This window comes from Sapajus apella, unplaced genomic scaffold, assembly GCF_009761245.1.
Source record: "Sapajus apella isolate SASKATOON/1434 unplaced genomic scaffold, GSC_monkey_1.0 scaffold31, whole genome shotgun sequence".
Lineage (NCBI taxonomy): Eukaryota > Metazoa > Chordata > Mammalia > Primates > Cebidae > Sapajus > Sapajus apella.
The window spans coordinates 14,002,830-14,023,972 of record NW_022436971.1 but is presented as its reverse complement, the minus strand read 5'-3'; the positions used below and the strand labels follow the sequence as shown (position 1 = coordinate 14,023,972).

Below are 21,143 nucleotides of genomic sequence, written 5' to 3'. Positions count from 1 at the left end.
TGAACTTTCACAACGTCCCACTCAGGCTGGTGACCTCACCATGTGTTGCTGTCTGGCTTCACTGAATGGATTTTCCTTGTACTTTCAAGGATATCGTATTTAACCACAGAGTACACAGATGTCCAGTGTCTTCACTGAAGTGACTCACTCTTTAGTGGCATAATATATAGCCCTGTGGCATTCAGACCAAGAGAGGGATTTTGCTGCTGGTGGGACCGTTTAGTTCCCTCTATCTTACCAGGCTTGGGATCAGCTGCTTCCTGAAGCTGGTGCTCCTAGAAAGGGCTGCTGTACACACAGCCAGGCTGCAGCACCGCTTGCCTGTGCCCCAGCGCCTGTGCAGGACACTTACACAGCTGTAGCCCATGTGGGAGTTTTTCCCTACTTTTTCCTAGTCACGCATCCTTGGGTCTAGCTCAGTACCTGCTTTATGGGAGTTGCTCAGTAGGTGTCTGTTGAGTGAATGAAAACCAGTGAGCATGCTGGGAGTTACTGATGTATTTCATTGTGTTGCAGGAGTTTTACTGGAGCTTGGCCTGGAAAAAGAGCACGTGACCAAGCAGAGGGTGGAACAGTATGTTCTGAAGCTAGACGCGGAGGCACAGACAAAATTTAAGGCTTTTCTGCAAAACTCCTTCCAGAACCCGCATACACTTTTTGTCCTGATCCACGACCACGCGCACTGGGATCTTGTGAGGTTAGACGGACTTGATATATGACGGGCTGACATTTTCCATCTTTGAAATGTTGTATGTGGATGTTCGCTGGGGCTGAGGGTACAAGTCCTGAAAAGATGGATGAGGTTTGGGTTTGGTGTTTGTAAGCAGGTGCCATCCATGTTTTCCACAATCCTGAGGTGGAAGTTGTCTCGTAGATTATCTAGTGCGACCTCTGAAATTTACCATGGTGGAATCTAAGGGTTGGAGAAGGGAAGCATGTCTCCCAGGGTCACTGGGAAGGGTGGAGGGGGAGGGTGTTAGTGGCAGAGCCGAGGCCCCCAAATCACAACCTGATGCCTGATGTATTTCTTTCATAGTTCACTCACCACAAGGAACCATGCAGGTGTGGGGTGCGGAGGGTCCTAGCAGGAGTAGCTCAGCCTAGTCCTTCCCTGAAAGAGGCTCCGTGGGCTCCAGTACCATGGGTCACCCTTGATGCCTGCCCTTCTTAAGGAGCGATTTTACTCAGCTAAAATGAACATAAACCCAGATGAATTTCAGATGGGTCAAGCCGAGAGTCTGGCAGGATTTCTGGTTTACCAGGACTGGTCATTTCTGTGAGACTGGCCTAGGGGTTTTGCGTTCAGACATTTCTACTGATATACATGAGGAAGGAATGGGGCTCCTGGGCCAGGTCATGGAGAAAAACTTCGATGGTCACAGATCCGCAGACAGTTAGTTAGGGCTGGCCAGGACCTGAAGGATCACCTCGTAAGGGATCTACCATCTAGAATCCATGTATGGGTTTGGGGGAAATTGGAATATTCCCAAATTGTAGAAAGAGCTATATTGTGAATATTCATTTTGGGGGTAAGTTCCTCAGAGTGGCCTCCTGCCATCCAAAGGGTTAAGCACTGGTTTAAAAAAAAATCCCCTAGACTTACAGGAGAGAACACAGAGGCGTTTGTCCCACCGAGAAGTGCAGAGCTGGGCCTGGCTCCTAGACCCTTGTCCAAAACGCTTCCCAGTCCCTCTGTGCCGCCTTTTAAGCTGACTATAGAATTGACTCTTTATATCTTTTCCGGATCATTTCAAGGTCAGAAGGACTCTATAAGGAGGTAAGTACACAATCAGATGGGGCCAAAGAGGAACAGCTGATCCCTGGAATGTTCCTGGGGACATGTCACTGTCTGATGGGGTAGAAGGAGTGTGTGTCTTGTAAGAAATCCTCTGACTACTGTCCCCTGCAGGCACATTTTTCCTAAGTAATGAGTCTCAGGAGAGTCCCTGACAGCTACCAGAAGTCCAGCCGTTTTTTTCTGTATTCCTAGTCATGGGCGGAGCCATAGTCTTCAACTGTTGGCAAAGCCAGGGGTTAGTTATAAATTTATTCAACTGCTTCATCCTTGGAAAATTAGAAAAAAATATAGTAATTCCACTTATTGTGTCTTTTCCTCCCTCAGTAGCGCTGTTCATAACCTCTATTCTCAAAGTGACCCTTCGGTGGGATTGGTGGACCGATTGCTCAACTGCAGGGAGGTGAAGGAGGCCCCCAACATTGTGACCCTTCACGTGACCTCCTTCCCATATGCACTGCAGACACAGCACACGCTCATCAGCCCCTACAACGAGATCCACTGGCCGACCTCCTGCAGCAACGTGAGTGCCACGGGGCTGCCGGGCCCTTGTATTTAGCAATGACACTTGGGTGGCAGAAGTTACATTTAGTAAAAGCTTTGACCAGTGCATTTGAGGATAATGGGTTCCAGCTCCCTGGATCTTTGATTCAACCCAGGGTTACGTGTAGACCCTTCTTGGTCTTTTTGGAAACCTTCCTGCAGTGCGCCAGTTGGCTTCCTCATCTTGGAAGATGTCATGCAGTTTGTTTGACATTTTCTCTGGTGGCTGCAGCTTTCTGAGCAAGATTTGGAATGTTTGTTCTATGGCATTGGATGGAGATATTGAAGGTAGACCCCTTAAGGGCTGGGGGCTTTGGGCTCCATACAGAGCCAAACTCAATGTCTCTGGAAGCCCTAGGAAGGTTCCTGTTTTCCCCATCCCTGCATCCTTAGGTAGTGAGATTCAGAATCTCCTTCCTCAAACTAAACACATACCCTCAAAACTCAGTGAGTTTTTAGCTTATCACCTGGCATTTTCTCATCAAAATAGAAGACTGAAATCACCCTGGGCTCAGTAATAATTATTTGTTACCTGAAATAATCCTCACAGTGACACAATGAAATAGGAAACACCGTTATCCCCCTTTTTCAGATGAAGAAACTGAGACTTAGAGAAGTTAGGCCACTTGTCCAAGGTCACATGGGGGGTTTATAGTGAAACTGGACCCTAACCATGATTGCTTGGCGTCAAAACCACGTAGCCACCAAGCCATACTGATGAAAGTCTCGTAATTTGAGAATTCCAGGTGGTTTGTAGTTAGTTACACAGGAATAAGTAAGTGTAAAAGATGAGACTTATTTGGTGTGCCTCTCAGTCCTCTGAAGAACTTAAAAAAAAAATACCTGGCTTCCGTCCTGTGGACTGAGAATTCATGGTGGCAATAGCCATTGCTTGTAAGGCACTTACCATGAGCCAGGGAGGCCCTGCCCAAAGTGCTTCATGTTGTGAACTCATGCTGGAGGCAGGTGCTACAATTTGTTCTCATCTACGGATGGGGAACATGAGACCCAAGAAAGTTGGCCACTTGCCTCAGGCCAGGCAGCTAGAAAGTCGTGGAGGTGGGATATGACCCAGGCCACTGGCTCCAGGGCTCGGCCCTTAACCACTGTGACATTTAGGGGTAGAGTTTTCATGCCTGTATATTTTCAACAAACTCCCTCAACTTTGGAATTTTATGTCTGTGTGAGTAAAATTGGCTAGATAAATGTTTTCTTTGTCTATTGATTTTTAGTAGCAACTGAATGCAAGATAGTTGATTTTCCTATTCCTCAAACCGTTTAAGATTATAGAAAGAAGCAGTTTTAACAAAGAAATTTGTACGTTAAAAAGGTAAGGCTGATTTTATTCTTGGTAAAGACATTGGGATCAAATGAAGGGAGAACACCTGAGTGATGGGAATATACCACCTTTAAAGTATGGGGCATTCTTTGCTCTGCTTCTGCAGATGGAAGAAGTTTATAAAATGCAATCCAAGGGACTGCACAGTAGGCATGATTTAGATGCAGTTGCCAACACAGGTCATCCGTAGACCTGCCACATGAACCTCTGACCATCCCTGCAAATGCAATGTTTGAGTGATCAATGCTTTTCTCTCTTTTAGGGAGTGGAGTTATATCATGAAAATAAGAAGTACTTTGGGCTGTCTGAGTTTATTGAATCTACCCTTTCTGGACACAGCCTTCCCTTGCTCAGATATGATAGCTCCTTCGAGGCCATGGTCACTGCATTAGGAAAAAGGTATTTGTCTCTCTTCTAAGTTGCTAGAAGTACTCAGTAGCTTAAAGGCAAGTTAGGTGTGTTTAGCCAGCCAGGGAATTCCAGGAAGGGTAACTCGGTTTCTCCATTAAATGTACCCTGTCTTCTTTCTTCCTCTGTATTTGGAAGAAATATTTGAATCCCTTTCGGTCAGTGATGAATTCATCATGCTGTTGCTCTAGAAAATTTTAGAGATGACAATGAGCAGAAATATGCTGGAATGTGGAATCATGTTTTTGAGCCAATGGAGGGTGGGAAAATGGGAGGAAGATAACAAAAGCTTTAAGAGAAGCTGCAGTGATGATCACAGTTGGCTTCATTTTTGTTTCTGATGCGTATCATTCATTGAATGTTTATTTTGTGCCATTCACTCTTTCATGAACTTTACTTTCAGTATCTGATTTGATTCTCACTGCCGCTCTGAGCCACTTGCTACTATTATCCATATTTTACAAATGGAGAAACTGAGGCTTGGAGAGGCCCCCATAGCTTCCCCAGGCCACGTGTCTAGCAAGTGACAGAACTGGGTGAGAACCCAGAGTCAGTCTGACTGCACAGCCAGCCCTTTCAACCCTGTCGCAACAGACCTCATTTTATAGATGAAACCGGGGCTCAGACAGGCTAAGTGATTGCCAGGGTCCACATGGTCTATTCATGGTAAAACCAGGCCATGTTTTATAGATGATCTGTTGCAAAGCAAAATGCCATTGAACAAAATGCCACTGACTGTCAGCATGAGCTGGCCTCTACTTGCTCCCCTTATTGAACCTCACTCTTCTCATTTGCAGACAAAGGGATGAAAGTAGACATATCCTTCTCAAGCTGTGTGTTCCAAGGTGCACTGCTTTGGCTGGATGCTCACAGTTGCTAAGTGTAAAGGGGTTCCGTGGCCAGATGTGTCTGAGAAACATTTAAGAAAAGGATTTCTGTTCTATGAGAGTTCTTGGAGCCTTCAACACATCCATGCATGCTATAATTCTCCAGAAGGCTAGAGATGTGTCCAGTAGCTCATGGGATTAGATTTTCCCAGAACACTCTTGAAGAAACTAAATCTCTTAGATAGTGTTCAGTCCCGTGACACTGATAGAAATTGATCAAATTAGTTCTCCAACTCATGGATTGGCAGCTGAGCGCTCATCAACTTGCTGCATGAAGAAGCCCTCCAAGATTTCACGTTGAGGCAAGAAAACCAGCCTTTGCCCTTCCTCTGCCTCTCCTCAGGCAGTGAACACAGGTGGTGTGTTTAGTATGTTGTAGACACTGGGCTCGGTACTCTGTTATCTGAAATAATCCTCACAGTGACACAGTAAGATAGGAAATACCGTTGTCCCCTTTTTTCAGATGAAGAAACAGAGACTTAGAGAAGTTAGGCCACTTATCCAAGGTCACATGGGGGATTTATAGTGAAACTGGACCCCAACCCTGCTTGCTTGGCTCCAAAACCATGCAGCCACCAGGCCATACTGACCAAAGTCTCACAGCTGGTAAAGGGCAGCCTGTGCCCACCATGCCGGTATATCTTGGTTTACCCTCTATTAGTTTAACCTTGGTAAATCATCTAACCTGTCTCAACTTCCATACCCTCACCTGTAGAACAAATCTGCCTTTCTAGTGGCTTCTTACAGTTTCATGAGATAATGTATGTATGCACATTCCTTAGCACTTGCATGCTGGGAGCCCAGGCTCCAAAATCATCCCTCCTGGGTTTGAATCCTGAATCTGCCATTAATCAGCTGTGAGACTTGGAGAAAGTTTCTTGATTTTCTTTGGGGATGATAACACCTACATTATAGAGATACTATAAGGATTACATGGATTCATACACGTAAAGCATTGGAAATAGGGCCTGGCACACGTTACATGCTCCTGTTGGCTGTTACCACTACCACCTCCACCAGTGTTCACCATCATCATCCTCCCTTCTGTCTCCCTCTCTGTTAAACTAGAGGCATTATATAGAGATTAAATCTCATTCTCACTGGGTGAGAAGACAGTATCAAACCCTGGAATGGTGAAGTATGGAGAATCATAGGAACTTCTAGAAATTATTTGGCCCAACCACCTCATTTTATAATTGTGGGAACCGAAGCCCAGATTGTGAGAGTTTTGCCTGAGTTCATGCAGCCTATTGGTGGCAACATGGACTGTAGACAGGTTTGATGTCTTTCCACCATACCATACTGCCTTTGCTAGGATCATTTGTCTGGAAAACTCTCTTGAAACTTGTAATTTGCACAGGAGATAAAGGTTAGGACATGGAGTTACTGCCGCTTGCCACCATGTGTGTGGCCAGACTGTTAGTCCTCCATGTGTCATAAACGCCAACACACAGCTGGGAAAACTGCTTGTAGGACTGCCAATTGGACACAAACCTACTGTGACTGAAAAACAAGATCTAGACCTTTGACAACTCCGATTTTTCTTCTAATATATTGTCTATGGAACTTATTTCCTTTAGGACCTACCACAGAGGCTTAGGGGTAAGCATAGTTCTCTGCTGAGCCACAGCTGGGGTGCATTGATCTGTCTGACCTAAGGGGTGCTGTCTGGAGCTGGGCACTAGTTTCTGCTTACAATGCTTGTCCTTATTTTTTTTTTTTCCACAGCAGCTTTAATGGGGAATTAACTGACAGCCAGTAGACCGTACATATTCAAAGTATTCAATTTACATTTTGATACACATATAGACTGGTAAAATGGTCACCACAAAATAATGAAAAAAAGTTTCCTCCTGCCCCTTTGTAATTCCTTCCTCCTGTTCTTTTCTCACTGCAGAGTAGTTTGCATTCTCTAGAGTTTTATATAAATGGAATTACGCAATATGCACTCTGTTTTTGGCCTGACTTCTTTCACTATGTATAATTATGTTGAAATTCATCCATGTTCTTTTATGTATCAATAGTTTGTTCTTTTTTGCTGCCGGTATTCTAGAATAGAATATTATGGTCATACTCGTTTGTTTACTGGTTAAGAGGCTTTTAGGTTGTTTTTCAGTTTTGGCTATTACAGAGAAAGCTGCTATGAACATTCATGTACAAAGCTTGGTATAGATATATACTTTAACTTTTCATGGGTAAGCACCTGGTTGTGAAATGGCTGGGTTATTTGATAGGTGTGTGTTTAACTTGTTAACAAGCTGCCAAATTGTTTTCCAAAGTGTAGCTGTCTCTTGGTATACATGGGGGGTTAATTCCAGAACTGTCCCTGCCATACAAAAATCCATGAATACTCAAGTTCCATGGTTAGTCCTCTGGAATCCACATGTAAGCAAAAGTCAGCTTTCCATGTACATGGGGTTCACATCTAGAAAATACTGTACTTTTGATTTGCATTTGGTTAAAAATCCACATATAAGTGGACCCTTGAAGTTCAAACTTGTGATATTCAAGGGTCAACTGTAGTTCATTTTACATTCCCATCAGAATTTCAGTTGCGCTACATCTTTGTCAGCACCTGATGGTCAGTATTTCTAATTTTATTCATTTTAATAGGTATGAAGCGGTAGCTCATGATTTTAATGTCTCCAGTGACTAATGATGAACATCTTTTCCTATGTTTATCTGCCATTTGTGTATCATCTTTGGTCTCTTGATAAGTTGACTCCTTTACTATTTTCAAGTGGCCCAAAGAATATTATTTGTAGTGCTATAATCTATTCTTCTGATATTAATATAGTTATTCTAGTTATCTTTTGACTAGTGTTACTATAGATTATAATTTTTTACCCTTTTACCTTGAGCATGTTTCTCTTTTTTTTGGTTTAAATTTGGTTTCTTGTAGGCAGCTTATAGTTGAGACTTGCTTTTTTATCAAATGTGACAATCCCTGCCTTTTAATTGAATATTTAGACCATTTACATTTAACGTGGTTATTGATGCAGCTAGGTTTAAATCTGCCATCTTGTAGTTTGTCTCATCTGTTTTTTTAATGCTCTCTTTCTCTGCCTTTCTCTTTATGCATCTTTCTCTCAGCTATAACTCTTTGTTGTGATTTTTAGTGGTTGCTTTATAGTATATATTTTTAACTTATCACAGTCTACTTTCAAATGATATACCACTTTATGTATAAAATTTCATAATAATATACTTTCGTTTTTCCCTGCCTAGACTTTGTATTTTTGTTGTCATACATTTTACTTCTATTATGTTATAAACTCCACAGTATTTTTGCTTTAGACAGTCAGTCATCTTATAAAGCTATTTAAATAAGATAAAACACCTTTTATCTTATTTACCCATGTAGTTACCATTTCCAGCACTCTTCATTACATTGCATAATTCAGATTTCCATCTGGTATCATTTTCCTTATATGTAAAGGACTTTCTTTCACATTTCTTATTGATGATGAAATTTTTCAGCTTTTGTGTATCTAAAAAAGTCTTTATTTTGCCTCATTTTTAAAAGATATTTTCCCTAGATATAAAATCGTAGGTTGACATTTTTCCCCTTTGAGTACATCAAAGATGTTGCTTCACTGTCTTCTGAATTGCATTGTTTCAAACAAGAAACCTGCTGTCACCTTTGTATCTTTCTATATAATGTCACCTTGACCACCTTACTGGTTGCATTTAAATTTTTAAGTTTATTGAATTTTAAGCAATTTGTGTAGATATACCTTGTAGTTTTCATCATGTTTCTTATGCTGGAATTAATTGAATTTTCACCAGATATGAAAATATTTTAGCCATAGTTCTTCCAATATTTTTTATGCTTTCCACTCTCTCCCCCTTTAAAGTTATCCAATTATACACATCTCACGCTTCTTGAAGTTATTCCATAGCTCCCTGATTCTCTATTTATTATTTTCCCTCTGTTTGATTTTAGCTTCTTTATTATTATTATTATTATTATTTTGAGATGGAATCTTGCTCTGTCACCAGGCTGGAGTGCAGTGGCACAAACTCGGCTCACCACAACCTCCACCTCCCAGGTTCAAGTGAGTCTCCTGCCTCAGCCTCCCGAGTAGTTGGGATTACAGGCATGCGCCACCACGCCCAGCTAATTTTTATTTATTTAGTAGAGATAGGATTTCACCATGTTGGCCAGGATGGTCTCCATCTCTTAACCTTGTGATCCGCCTGTCTCAGCCTCCCAAAGTGCTGGGGTTATAGGCTTAAGCCACTGCACCTGGCCTGTTATTATTTTTAGAGACTGAATCTTTCTAGGGCTGTTGCCCAGGCTAAAGTGCACTGGCATGATCATAGCTCACTGTAACCTCAAACTCCGGGGCTCAAGCCACCTCCCTATCCCAGCGTCCCAAATAGCTGGGACTGCAGGTGCATACCACCATGCCTGGCCAATTTTTAAAAGTTTTTCTTGCAATATTGCCAAGGCTGGTCTTGAATTCCTTGCCTCAAGTGATTCTCCTGCCTTGGCATCCCGAAGTGCTGGGACATTTTAGTTTCTATTGCTGTGTTTTCAAGTTTATTAATCTTATTTTCTACATTATCTAATATGTTGCCAATTTCATTATATATATTTTACAAAAGCACAGTTTTATGACAAGATTCCTAAGAGAAGACAATTTCGGGTGTCACATGCATTGATGTGTATACACATTGATGATACACAGTTATTGTGTTTATTAACCAGGACTCTTTGTTGCAAGTAACAGAAACTCAACTTGAACTCTTTTAAGAAAAAAAGAGGGATGTATTGACTCATAAAATAATAGGAAAGGTTGAATAAATACCCATAGAACAGCAGAGATACCTAACAATTTAAGTTTCAAACACTGTCAAGACCATGTTGTCTTTGGTATCTATATGATGACTTTGTTGTATCTCAGTGCACAGTGGCTTCCTCGTGCACTGAAACACTACCACTGCTTGATGCTGAGCTTCACAGTCTCTAGCTTCCAGAGGCGGATTTATTTTTTCTTATACTTTGAAAAATCCCAAGAGAAGACTGGCTCTGTCTGAGGTGGGTTTCCATATCTGAACAGATCTGTTGTGGCTGGCAGGGCAAGGGTCACATACAAAGATCATAGCTCCCTTGAGAATTCAGGGTCTAGTTTATTTTCTGTCTATGACATTGAAGATTTCATCTCTAGAATTTGATTTATGTTTTTTTATATCTCTACTCAACAAGTTCAGTCTTTCCTCTAGATTTTTAAACATACAGAATATAGTTACAATAATTGTTTCAGTTTTGCCGCCTATGCATTCTGTCATCTGTGTCATTCCTGGATCAGTTTCTATTGATCGATTGTTTTCCCCCTCTTTATTATGGATCATACTTACCTGCTTCTTTACATGTCTGGTAATTTTTGAGAGGATGCCAAACATTGTGAATTTTGCCTTCTTGGGTGCTAGATATATTTGTATATCTATAAATACTGAGTTTTTTTCTGGGATACAACTAAGTTACTTGGACGCAGTTGAATCCTTCCAGGCCTTGCTTTTAAACTTTGTTAGGGAGGACCAGATTTAATGTAGCACTAACTTTGCCCAATACTGAGACAAAATTCTTTGAGTAAGTACTCTACAATGTTCTATGACTCCAAGGTGTTCCGTATTGGTTGTTGAAACAGGAACTATTCCCAGCCCTACATAAGCTCAAGATATTGTTCCTTTTAATTATTTTGCAACCAAAGGATTCTTGTTTTGGCTGTGGGTCATTCCCTTACATTTGTGCACTGATTGTATCAGCTGAAGACTTTAGGGGGGACCTCTGCAGATCTCTCCTCTTTGGTACTTTGCCCTGTGATCTCTAGATGCCTTGGTTTTCCTGGAATCTGATACTTTCCCTCAACTCAGGGAGAACACTGAGCTTTGCCTGGCTTCCCTCTTCCTGAGTGCATTCCAGAAACTGTAGGCAGAAGCTGGGGGGCTCACTTAATTTGTTTCACATCATTAGAATCACTGTCTTTCACTACCTAATGGCCCATGTATTGAAATGCAGTTGTTTCATTTATGTTTTCAGGTTTTCAGTCGTTTCAGATGGGAGGATAAATCTGATCCCTTCTGCTCCATCTTGCCAGAAGCAGAAGTCTCTGTCCTTTGAGCAGAGGCCATTTTCCATACTGCACTTTCTTCTTTCTTCCTAGGCATTATTTATTATTTATTTTGAGGTGCAGTCTCGCTCTGTTGCCCAGGCTGGAGTACAGTGGTGTGATCTTGGCTCGCTGCAACCTCTGCCTCCTGGGTTCAAGTGATTCTCCTGCCTCACCTCCCAAGTAGCTGGGATTATAGGTGTGTGCCACCACACCCGGCGAATTTTTGTATTTTTAGCAGAGGCAGGGTTTTTTCACGTTGGCCAGCATGGCCTCGAACTCCTGACCTCAGGTGATCCGTTTCCTGAGCACTATTTGACTGGTGCACCAGGGATAAGTAGAGCAATCCCTGGGCTGCTGAGTCCCCTTCGTGCCAGAGTCTGTGAACCAGTTATTCCTTCCTGAGACAGCATTGGTAATGCAAACTTGCCAGGGCAGCTTCCAGGTTATGTGACCTGCAAAGTGGATGTAGTGCTGAAGGAAGCATGAAACAAAGGAGGAGGATGGTCAGGAAGAAGGGGCAAGGATGTCATCATGATGTCAGAAATGCTATCAGAGGTGCTGCAGGAAGGCGAGCTGGCTGCCCTGATAGAACTTATGGGGTGGCATGGCCGTGGTACGGAACCCACTTTTGTGGGTCGAGAAACTACCTTACCTTTGCTTCAAAAAGCTAGAGCCAGGGAGACTCATTCCAGCTCAGTAAACCCAGAAGAACATAAACTGGATACGAATTTATTGATTCCTGTTGAGAAACATCGTCATCTGCAGGGGCCTGAGTTTTTCACTGGTGCCCTGGGGTCTGTTTGACCCTAACCGGTCAGAGCCACTCTGGGAGAGTAGGTGGTCGTGGGAGCGGCCACCACCTTTGTGTAGGGACATAGACAGTCACCACAGTTTCTGAAGCAAAAACCGGGATTCTTGATTTGGCTGGATAAGTTCTGATTTGTAATTTGTCTGTCAAATTACAATACGTTTATTTGTATCTCTAATGATTCACTGTGATTGATGTGAACACAAAGATGTAGGTTTAGAACCGGGGCCTCTGGGAGCTGCATTTCCATATTGATTGCTGGTGGTTCTCCTGTTTCTTGTAGGAACTTGGGGCAAATTAGCTACCTCCTCAGAGAACTACACATTGTGCTGACAGAGACAAAATAGACATTTATATCATTCATTCATCTGCTCATTCATTGGACAGATATTTATCGAGCAGCTACTAAGTGCCAAATGCTGAAAAACATAAAAACAATAACAACAACAAACCTATGTTTTTGTTTCCCTACTGGAAAAAACAAAGGATTGTATCATTTGGTTTCTAAAGAAGGCTTCTCATTCAGGTTCCCACAACCTGAGGCTTCTAGAGGCCACACAACTGTGTATAGTGTGGGAGCTGCCTGTGCCAGAGTGATGGATGTCTTGGGTGACTTGGCAGCAGTGGGCCGGCGGGTGCGGCTGTCACGGGCATGGTCTCTCTGTGTTCCTTGCAGGTTCCCCCGCCTGCACAGCGCGGTGATCAGGACCTTTGTTCTTGTGCAGCACTACGCGGCCGCCTTGATGGCCGTGAGCGGCCTCCCGCAGATGAAGAACTACACGTCGGTGGAGACGCTGGAGATCACGCAGAACCTCCTCAACTCCCCGAAGCAGTGCCCCTGTGGCCACGGGCTCATGGTCCTGCTGCGGGTGCCCTGTTCACCCCTGGCGGCCGTGGCCTATGAGCGGCTGGCCCATGTACGGGCCCGGCTGGCGCTGGAGGAGCATTTCGAGATCATCCTGGGCAGCCCCAGCTCGGGCGTCACCGTGGGGAAGCACTTTGTGAAGCAGCTCAGGGTAGGTGCTGTGCACAGGGATGGGTAGAAGGGTTGGCGGTACCTGGGAAAGCGGGGGGGCGGTACTCACCAGAGGCAGAGAGTGGCAACAAACCCCCCAGCGTGGCCAGCATGGCTTCCCTAGACCCAGCCACCCCCAGCCTCCTCGATGTTCTTCCCTGCCTTCCTCCCCGGCAGCACCCCAGCAGCACCCCAGCAGCACCCCGGCACCTCACAGCACTGCCTTACGACTTCAGACCTCTGGGCAGCAGCCTGCTTTCATTTTCCTGAGCATCCATTTCCCCTCTTCTTTGTTTAGCTGATGCTTCTTTATTTTCCCCCTTTGAGACAGGGTCTCACTCTGTGGCCCAGGCTGGAGTGTGGTGGCATGATCACAGCTCACTGCAGCCTAGACCTCCTGGGCTCCAGGGATCCTCCCACCTCAGGCTCCTGGGCAGTTGGAACCACAGGCGTGTGCTACCACACTTCGCAATTTTTAAAATTTTTAGGAGAGACAGGGTCTCAATATGTTGCCCAGGCTGATCCAAACTCCTGAGTTCAAACGACCCTCCTGCCTCAGCCCGTGAGGTGCTGGGTTCCAGGTGTGAGCTGCCCTGCTTATTTCCTGCGGCACTCAGCTTGGCATCTTTCCTCTTTCAGGAAGATGCCCTCCCCCTCCACCACACACAGGGCAGTGCCATGCCCCCTACCTGTCATCCGGCCCCTCCCCCAGACGGTGGGGGCAAGGGCCATCCCCACAGAACTCAGCCCCCAAAGCCTAGCACAGCACCTGGCCCACAGTAGGTTCTCACTCAACCTGCCAAATGCAGGAAGGCTGGGGAAAGAACACTAGTGGAAAATAGCAATGAAAGGGAGGACACCGTCAGGAGAGAGCACAGGGAAGACATGAGACAGCTGGCCGGGTGCAGTGGCTCACATCTGTAATCTCAGCACTTTGGGAGGCCGAGGTGGGCAAATCATGGGGTCAGGAGTTCAAGATCAGCCTGGCCAACATAGTGAAACCCCTGTCTCTATTAAAAATACAAAGATTAGCTAGATGCAGTGGCAAATGTCTGTAATCCCAGCTGCTCAGGAGGCTGAGGCAGGAGAATTGCTTGAACCTGGGAGGCAGAGATTGCAGTGAGCTGAGATCGTACCACTGCACTCCAGCCTGGACAACTGAGCGAGACTCTCTCAAATAAAAAAAAGATATAAACAGCAGCTGACAATATAGACTTTCTTTCACGGAGCCTGCTGGCTGACAGACGTCTTGAACATGTTCTGGGTGGCTAGTCTACATGTTCTAGACGACTGAGAATACAGTGGCCAAGCGATGGTGTGTTTATTTCCAGTCTAAATCAATTTCCTTTTGGTCAGAGGATGTAGTTCAGGACTTTCAATTGGTGGAAGGCCATCAGGTTTCCCCTGAGCTGGGCTGGTTGGGAAGGGAGGCGTCTGTGGCTTTATTTCTTTTTCGTTGTTTGCAGACGTGGCAGAACATCGAGGATGTGGAGTGGAAACCCCAGACTTACTTGGAGCTGGAGGGTCTGCCTTGCATCCTGATCTTCAGTGGGATGGACCCGCACGGGGAGTCCTTGCCAAGGTAAGTAGAGGGGTTATGCCCCCCGGGGTCTCCAAGGAGCTGGCTGCCTGGGCCCCCTCAGGGGAGCATGTCAGGCTGGGTTGTCGGGCCCCACTGGGAGGCAGCACCACTAGCATTGATGGGTACTGTGGGTGGGGCCTTCACTGGGGCTTTCCCAGCAGGTGTCTAAGGCCCATGCAGCTTTTCCTGATTCTCAGAAAGGCACTCTGGGCTCATGGTGAGGGCTGTTGCTGGGCTCTGTGGTGGAGGCAGCTGGAGCCAGGATTTAATGCCTCCTGAGTTCAGTTTCTCCTCATGAGGTGCCCTGCGTGCGTTGGGGATGGCAGTTCCACTTGGGACAGTATCGCGTCCTCTCCAGGGCTTGGAGCCGCAGTTCCCGCTGGTACCTAGGCTGCTGCAATGCCTGGGCCCTCCCTGCTTAGGAGGTGTTCTGGGAAGGGGGTAGCTGACGCTGCTTGGGAAGAGCTGGTTCTTCCAGCACAGAGTGGACTGTCTCAAAGGGTGTGTCCCTCTGAAGCCATTACAGCCTGGAAAGTCTCAGCCACACATCCACTTAGTGTTCCCTCGTGGTGGGGGTCTCTAGGCCATCACACAGATACACAGACACTCGAGATTCACGTCACTGGGCCTCCTGTAAGGCAGTTTCTTGGATTGGTAGTGACAGGTTGGCTTTTAGAGACTTCTTACCATGAAGAAGAGCAGACAGCCTGCCACAGGGCCTTTGCACACCTGTCCATGTGTAACAAGATAGCAAAAGCCAACATCAATGGAATTCCAGTTACGTTCTGGGCACTGTCCTAGATGATTCTTTTATGTTTTATTTCATTTTACTCTCACCTTAATCCTGGGGGAAAGGTACTATTTCAGTAGTTCCATTTTACGGATGAAAAAATTGAGGCTTGCCAAGATTAAGCCAGTCTGGCCGACACTTGAAGCCGGGAGTTCGAGATCAGCCTGGCCAACATGGTGAAACCTCATCTCTACTAAAAATACAAAAATTAGCCAGACATGGTGGCACACACCTGTAGTCCCAGCTATTTGGGAGGCTGAGGCAGCAGAAGAAGGTCTGGCTTCTTCCCCTGGGACCGCCCCACACTTTAACAAATGGCCCTGTGCGTGCTGCATACTCATGGGCCAGGGAAGGGGTCTCCAGAACATCTGACCTTGGTTGTTGCTATTTCATGTGGATGAATTCTTCTTTAACTCCTTAAGGACTGAGACAATGTATTAATTAATCTATTTGAAATTTTAGCAGGCGTTTGCTGAGTCCCTTCTTTGTACTAGGCATCATGATAGACTTTTGTTGTCTTTTTTTCCCCTCGAGACAGAGTCTTGCTCTGCCAGGCCGGGGTGCAGTGGTGCGATCTCGGCTCACTGCAATCTCCAACTCCCTGGTTTTAGCAATTCTCCTGCCTCAGCCTCCCGAGTAGCTGGGATTACAGACATGAGCCTCCACGCCTAGCTAATTTTTGTATTTTTAGTAGAGACGGGGTTTCACTATGTTGGTCAGGCTGGTCTCAAACTCCTGACATCAGGTAATCTGCCCGTCTCGGCCTCCCAAAGTGCTGGGATTACAGGTGCAAGCCACCACGCCCGGCCCATGTTAGACTTTTCATATAAAGCTTACTCCTCGCAGCAGTAGTGTTTCCACCCTGTTTTATGATTGGGTCAGTGAACGATCATTTGCTTGAGGTCACATGAGCAGTTCATTTCAGAGCCCCACTGGAACCCTCACAAACCCCTCCCTAAGCCCTTTGCTTTGGTTGTGTTTCTGCTGCCGAGTCTGAGCAAGCTGTTGGCCTTTCCTCTGCTGCTCACGGTAGCGTTGCTTGTTGGTGTCTGACTCGATTGCCGTCATATTTCTAGCATCTACTACCCTGGCATGTGTTCACTTGGATTGAATAATTAAATGCCCACTGATTACATTTAATCTTTATCAAAGTGCACTTAGATGGTTATTAATATTCATTCCCACCTTTCAGATGAAAAAATCAGAGCCTCAGAGAAGTTGTGCAGCTTGTCACAGCTTCTGTTGCTAGGAAGTAGCAGAGCTCAGGTTCAAGCCCCTTTTTTTCTGACCCAAAAGTTAGTGCAGCACAGGGTTAAATCCATAGCGGGTGCCCCAAAATATTGATGGTTATACTGAGTTTGTTGCTGCAAGCTTGCGGTAACACTGTTGGTTCTTCCACGTGTACGAGTCCTTGGGTCCTCACCGGAAGGCAGGTTGTGGTCCCGATCAGTGCTGCCTGCAGCAGTGGGAACAGCACCCCGTTTGTGGAAGGCCCTCAGCAGACGCCTTTTTCTGTGTCTTGCTAGGTCTTTGAGGTACTGTGACCTGCGATTGATAAACTCCTCCTGCTTGGTGAGAACAGCCTTGGAGCAGGAGCTGGGCCTGGCTGCCTACTTTGTGAGCAACGAGGTTCTCTTGGAGAAGGGGGCTAGGAACGAGGCCTTGGAGAGTGATGCAGAGAAGCTGAGCAGCACAGACAACGAGGATGAGGAGCTGGGGACAGAAGGTGAGGGGTGACTCCCTCAGCCTAGGTGTCCCCATCTGCACGTCTTTCTTGGCTTATGAGCTTTGAGGCTGCCTGTGCTCATGGAGACAGCTGTCTCCAGTTCAGCAGGGTCCTGGGACCTGTCTGCTGGACAGCAGCTCTGGATGAGAGGTCTCCAGTGTGGGCTGGAATGGCAAAGCTCTCATTGAATTCAGACTTTGCTTATTTTCTCCCCATCTCTTTTGGTGGTGTGAGAAGGTGGAAATCCCTAGAGGTTCTTCCCAGTTCTAGAATTCTTAATAGGAAGAAAAATTAAGATTTCTTAGAGTTGAAGTTCAAGATTTCTTGTTGTTCTTATTCCACTCACTGGTGGAATTCCAACCTCGTGTGATCTGCTTGCTTATTTCCTGTGTGAATCAACTCCATAGCATGCTGTCCATTAGTGAGATTTATGAAAACAGGCTCATTTGCATACTCTTCAAATCTGGTACCATCTTTTTAATAGGACACATAAATGATAACATTGCAAGGCATTGACTATAGTCAACAATGTGATGAGAAAGACACAGACAATCATACAAAAACTAGAGAGCGTTTGTGGAGTGTGGTAGAGTGGAAGGAGGTGGGCGTGGGCCCCAGCCCGGGTCTGTGGGCTCCCTCCTCTGTCTTTACTGTGGGACCTCTCCTAGCCTCAGCTCGCTCATCCGTTAACATGCAGATGGAAAGGCCTGCCCGCCTGTAGCCATCTTTTCCAAGCACAGCAGAGACCCTGACTTAATTCTTCCACTGGTGGGTGTCTGCTGCACGTCTCCACGCTCCCTGGTGTCTCAGGAACCCCCTTCTCTAGTTTCACCATCTGCTCCTCTATACCCACAGCTCCCACCGCACTGGGCACCGGCCTGCATTAAACTCGCTGTGCCCAGGCTGTGCTCTGCCCTCCTGGCCTCTGTGTTGCACGGCTACCCTTCCCGCTGCTTGCAGTTTTCCTTTCTCTGCTTCACCTGGAAAGCGCTGCGGCCCTTCAGGACAAGGGCCAGATGCCCCCTCTTCCAGGAGAGGCCCTGCTTTCCCCCTGGGCTCCCTGACCCCGCTTGCAGCTGTGCCTCATGGGCAGCAGCATTCGTGGCATGCAGAGCGCCTCCCTGCACCCTGGCCACCCCCTCTTGTCTCCTCAGAGCCCTGTCCATGGTGGGGGCCTGGAAGATGGCAGTGAATGAGTGAATGAATGAGGAGAGAGGATGCATGGGAACGTGCTTTACGCACTGTGAAGTGCTGGGTAAATGTCAGGGATGGTGATTTCGGGGCATTGTCAGCATGTGTGTTTTGAAACAGGCTCCACCTCGGAGAAAAGAAGCCCCGTGAAAAGGGAGAGGTCCTGCTCCCATGACTCAGCATCCTCGTCCCTCTCCTCTAAGGCGTCCGGTGAGTCTTCCCATGCAAGAAGGACCAGACCAGCGGACTGGTTTTTGAGGTTTCAGAGAATGAAAAGAAATGTATGTAGGGGTATTTGCTGATCCTTTATTTCCCATCAGAACAGGGAAGAAGGAAATCTTTGAAGCACTATACTCTCTGGAGAGTAAATGTTCTGGTGAATTTGGGATTGGAGAACTTGAAGTCTCTGAGCAAGCCTGTAGCGTTCCGCTGCCCCTGTCGTCAGGGGAAGACCGTGGACTCTGCCCCTCACTGTGCCTGGGGTCTCTGGCAGAGTCCTGGCTGTGTTAGGGGTGGGTCCCTGGGTGTTCTCCCTGCCGCTGTTGCTTTGGGAAAACCCTGTGCCCTGTGGGGAGAGGAGCTGAGCCCAGGGTGTTCTGGTGGAGAGCAGTAGACACGGAGACTTCACCAGGGGAAGAGCAGCAAAAGGCAGCACAAGCTCACGAGCCCTCCCTGTAGCCAGAGCCGCAGTGGGTGGGCAGTGCCGCCACGGGCTCCACGCAGGCTCCACATGGTCTCTGCCCTGAGGGCTCCCCTGTCTCCTTGGGAGCAGTCAGGACCATAAACATCAAAGAGTATCCCCTGTCTTCCTACTGAAAGCATTATGAGGGCCTACTGATATCTGGATTGGCACTGAAGGATAAATGAGATGTAGACCGGCCACAGGAAGCTAACTCATCATTCTCATAAAAGACGTGTTATTTTATAGTCGTTTTTCACACACGTGTGTTATGTGTTATGGTTCCACATGTGAAGAAGTCTGTAATTTTGTCTCAAGGCAGAGGGCAGATCTCAGAGTAGGTGAGGCCACCACAGGTTTGAGAGAACAGCTGACCCTCAGCTGGCCTTGCAGGAGTTGTTGCAGTGGAAGAAGCCTGGAGGGTCCAGAGGCTCAGGGACCTGGGTGCAGGGAGGGGTGTGGTGGCTGCGGGCCCCAGTTGGGTGGGGGGTGCCTAGCTGTGGCTGGAGAAGTGGCTGAGAGTAGCTGCTGTGTGATTGGGGACGGGGAGAGGTCAGAGCCCACCAAGAGACTGGCCAGGTGGCATCTGGGGCCACCCTTCTTTTTCCCTCACCTCATGCGCCTGTGCACAAGGGTGTTGGCGTCTCCCTCCCAGGTACCCTGATGAAGTCAGCCCTGAGCACTCTTCACCCTCAGCCCAGAGCTCTGGGACTGAAAGAAGCCCTGCCTCTTAGGCTGGAGCTCAGTCAGAAAAGCCAGAGCTGCAGCCACTGGGTCGGGGGGTCTGGGGCAGAAACAGGAGCTCCCGGCAAGTTCTGGGACAGGTCACTCCTGGGACGGGTCACTCCTGGGATGGGTCACTCGTGGGAAAAATCACTCCTGGGATGGGTCGTTCCTGGGACAAATCACTCCTAGGACAGGTCACTCCTGGGACAAGTTGCCCCTGGGACGAGTCACTCATGGGACAGGTCACTCCTGAGACAGGTCACTCCTGAGACAGGTCACTCCTGGGATGGGTCACTCCTCGGACAAGTCACTCCTCAGACAGGTCACTCCTGGGACAGGTCACTCCTCGGACAAGTCACTCCTGGGACAAATCACTCCTGGGATGGGTCACTCCTAGGACTGGTCACTCCTGGGACGAGTTGCCCCTGGGACAAGTCACTCCTGGGACAGGTCACTCCTGAGATGGGTCACTCCTGGGATGGGTCACTCCTTGGACAAGTCACTCCTGGGACAGGTCACACCTGAGTTAGGTCACTCCTGGGACAGGTCACTCCTCGGACAAGTCACTCCTGAGTTAGGTCACTCCTGGGACAGGTCACTCCTCAGACAAGTCACTCCTGAGTTAAGTCACTCCTGGGACAGGTCACTCCTCGGACAAGTCACTCCTGGGACGGGTCACTCCTGAGACGGGTCACTCCTGGGACGGGCCACTCCTGAGATGGGTCGCTCCTGGGATGGGTCGCTCCTGAGACGGGTCGCTCCTGGGATGAGTTACTCCTGAGATGGGTCACTCTGGGGATGGGTTGCTCCTGGGACGGGTCCCTCCTGGGACATCCCTGAGTAGGTTTGTCTCTCCTCAGGCTCAGCGCTGGGTGGTGAGTCCTTGGCCCAGCCCACGAGGCTCCCCCAGGGAGAGCGTGCCAGGTCGCCCCAGCCCTGCAGCCCCTCGGAGGAGGGCAGAGCCCCTGATGAGAAACAGAGGCCCCAGGCCAGTCAGGGGCCACCGTTGGCCATCAGCAGGCACAGTCCCGGGCTGACCCCCCAGCCTGACTGCAGCCTCAGGACCAGCCAGAGGAGCGTCCAGGTGTCCGTCACCTCACCGTGCTCCCAGCTGTCCTCCTCCTCCTTGGGCTCGTCCTCCTCGCCTGTGGCGCCTGCCACCGGCACGTTGGTCCTGCAGGCCTCCCAGTGCTCCCTGACCAAGGCCTGCCGCCAGCCGCCCGTCGTCTTCTTGCCCAAGCTTGTGTATGACATGGTCATGTCCACCGACAGCAGCGGCCTGCCAAAGGCCGCCTCCCTCCTGCCCTCCCCCTCTGTCATGTGGGCCAGCTCCTTCCGCCCGCTGCTCAGCAAGACCATGACATCCACCGAGCAGTCCCTCTACTACCGGCAGTGGACGGTGCCCCGGCCCAGCCACATGGACTACGGCAACAGGGCTGAGGGTCGCGTGGATGGCTTCCACCCCCGCAGGCTGCTGCTTAGCGGCCCCCCTCAGGTGGGTGTCGCTGGCTGCCCCAGCACAGCCCCGGCCTCGG

The 21,143-nt window shown here is 47.7% G+C and overlaps 1 protein-coding gene across 8 annotated transcripts in view; it reads left to right on the top strand.

The window, feature by feature from the left end:
* GREB1 (growth regulating estrogen receptor binding 1) overlaps window positions 1-21,143 on the top strand; it is a 159,738-nt gene that overhangs the window by 115,915 nt on the left and 22,680 nt on the right. For 6 of the 8 annotated variants that reach the window (XM_032294100.1, XM_032294101.1, XM_032294102.1 and 3 more), the window contains exons 15-22: window positions 517-697; window positions 2,123-2,318; window positions 3,940-4,076; window positions 12,576-12,915; window positions 14,381-14,496; window positions 16,813-17,012; window positions 18,324-18,413; window positions 20,469-21,103. In XM_032294100.1, coding sequence (XP_032149991.1) covers window positions 517-697; window positions 2,123-2,318; window positions 3,940-4,076; window positions 12,576-12,915; window positions 14,381-14,496; window positions 16,813-17,012; window positions 18,324-18,413; window positions 20,469-21,103 — 1,895 coding nt within the window. Of the gene's footprint in view, window positions 1-516; window positions 698-2,122; window positions 2,319-3,939; window positions 4,077-12,575; window positions 12,916-14,380; window positions 14,497-16,812; window positions 17,013-18,323; window positions 18,414-20,468; window positions 21,104-21,143 lie in introns of those variants that run through there. The other 2 variants (XM_032294103.1, XR_004273708.1) reach the window with 2 other exon arrangements.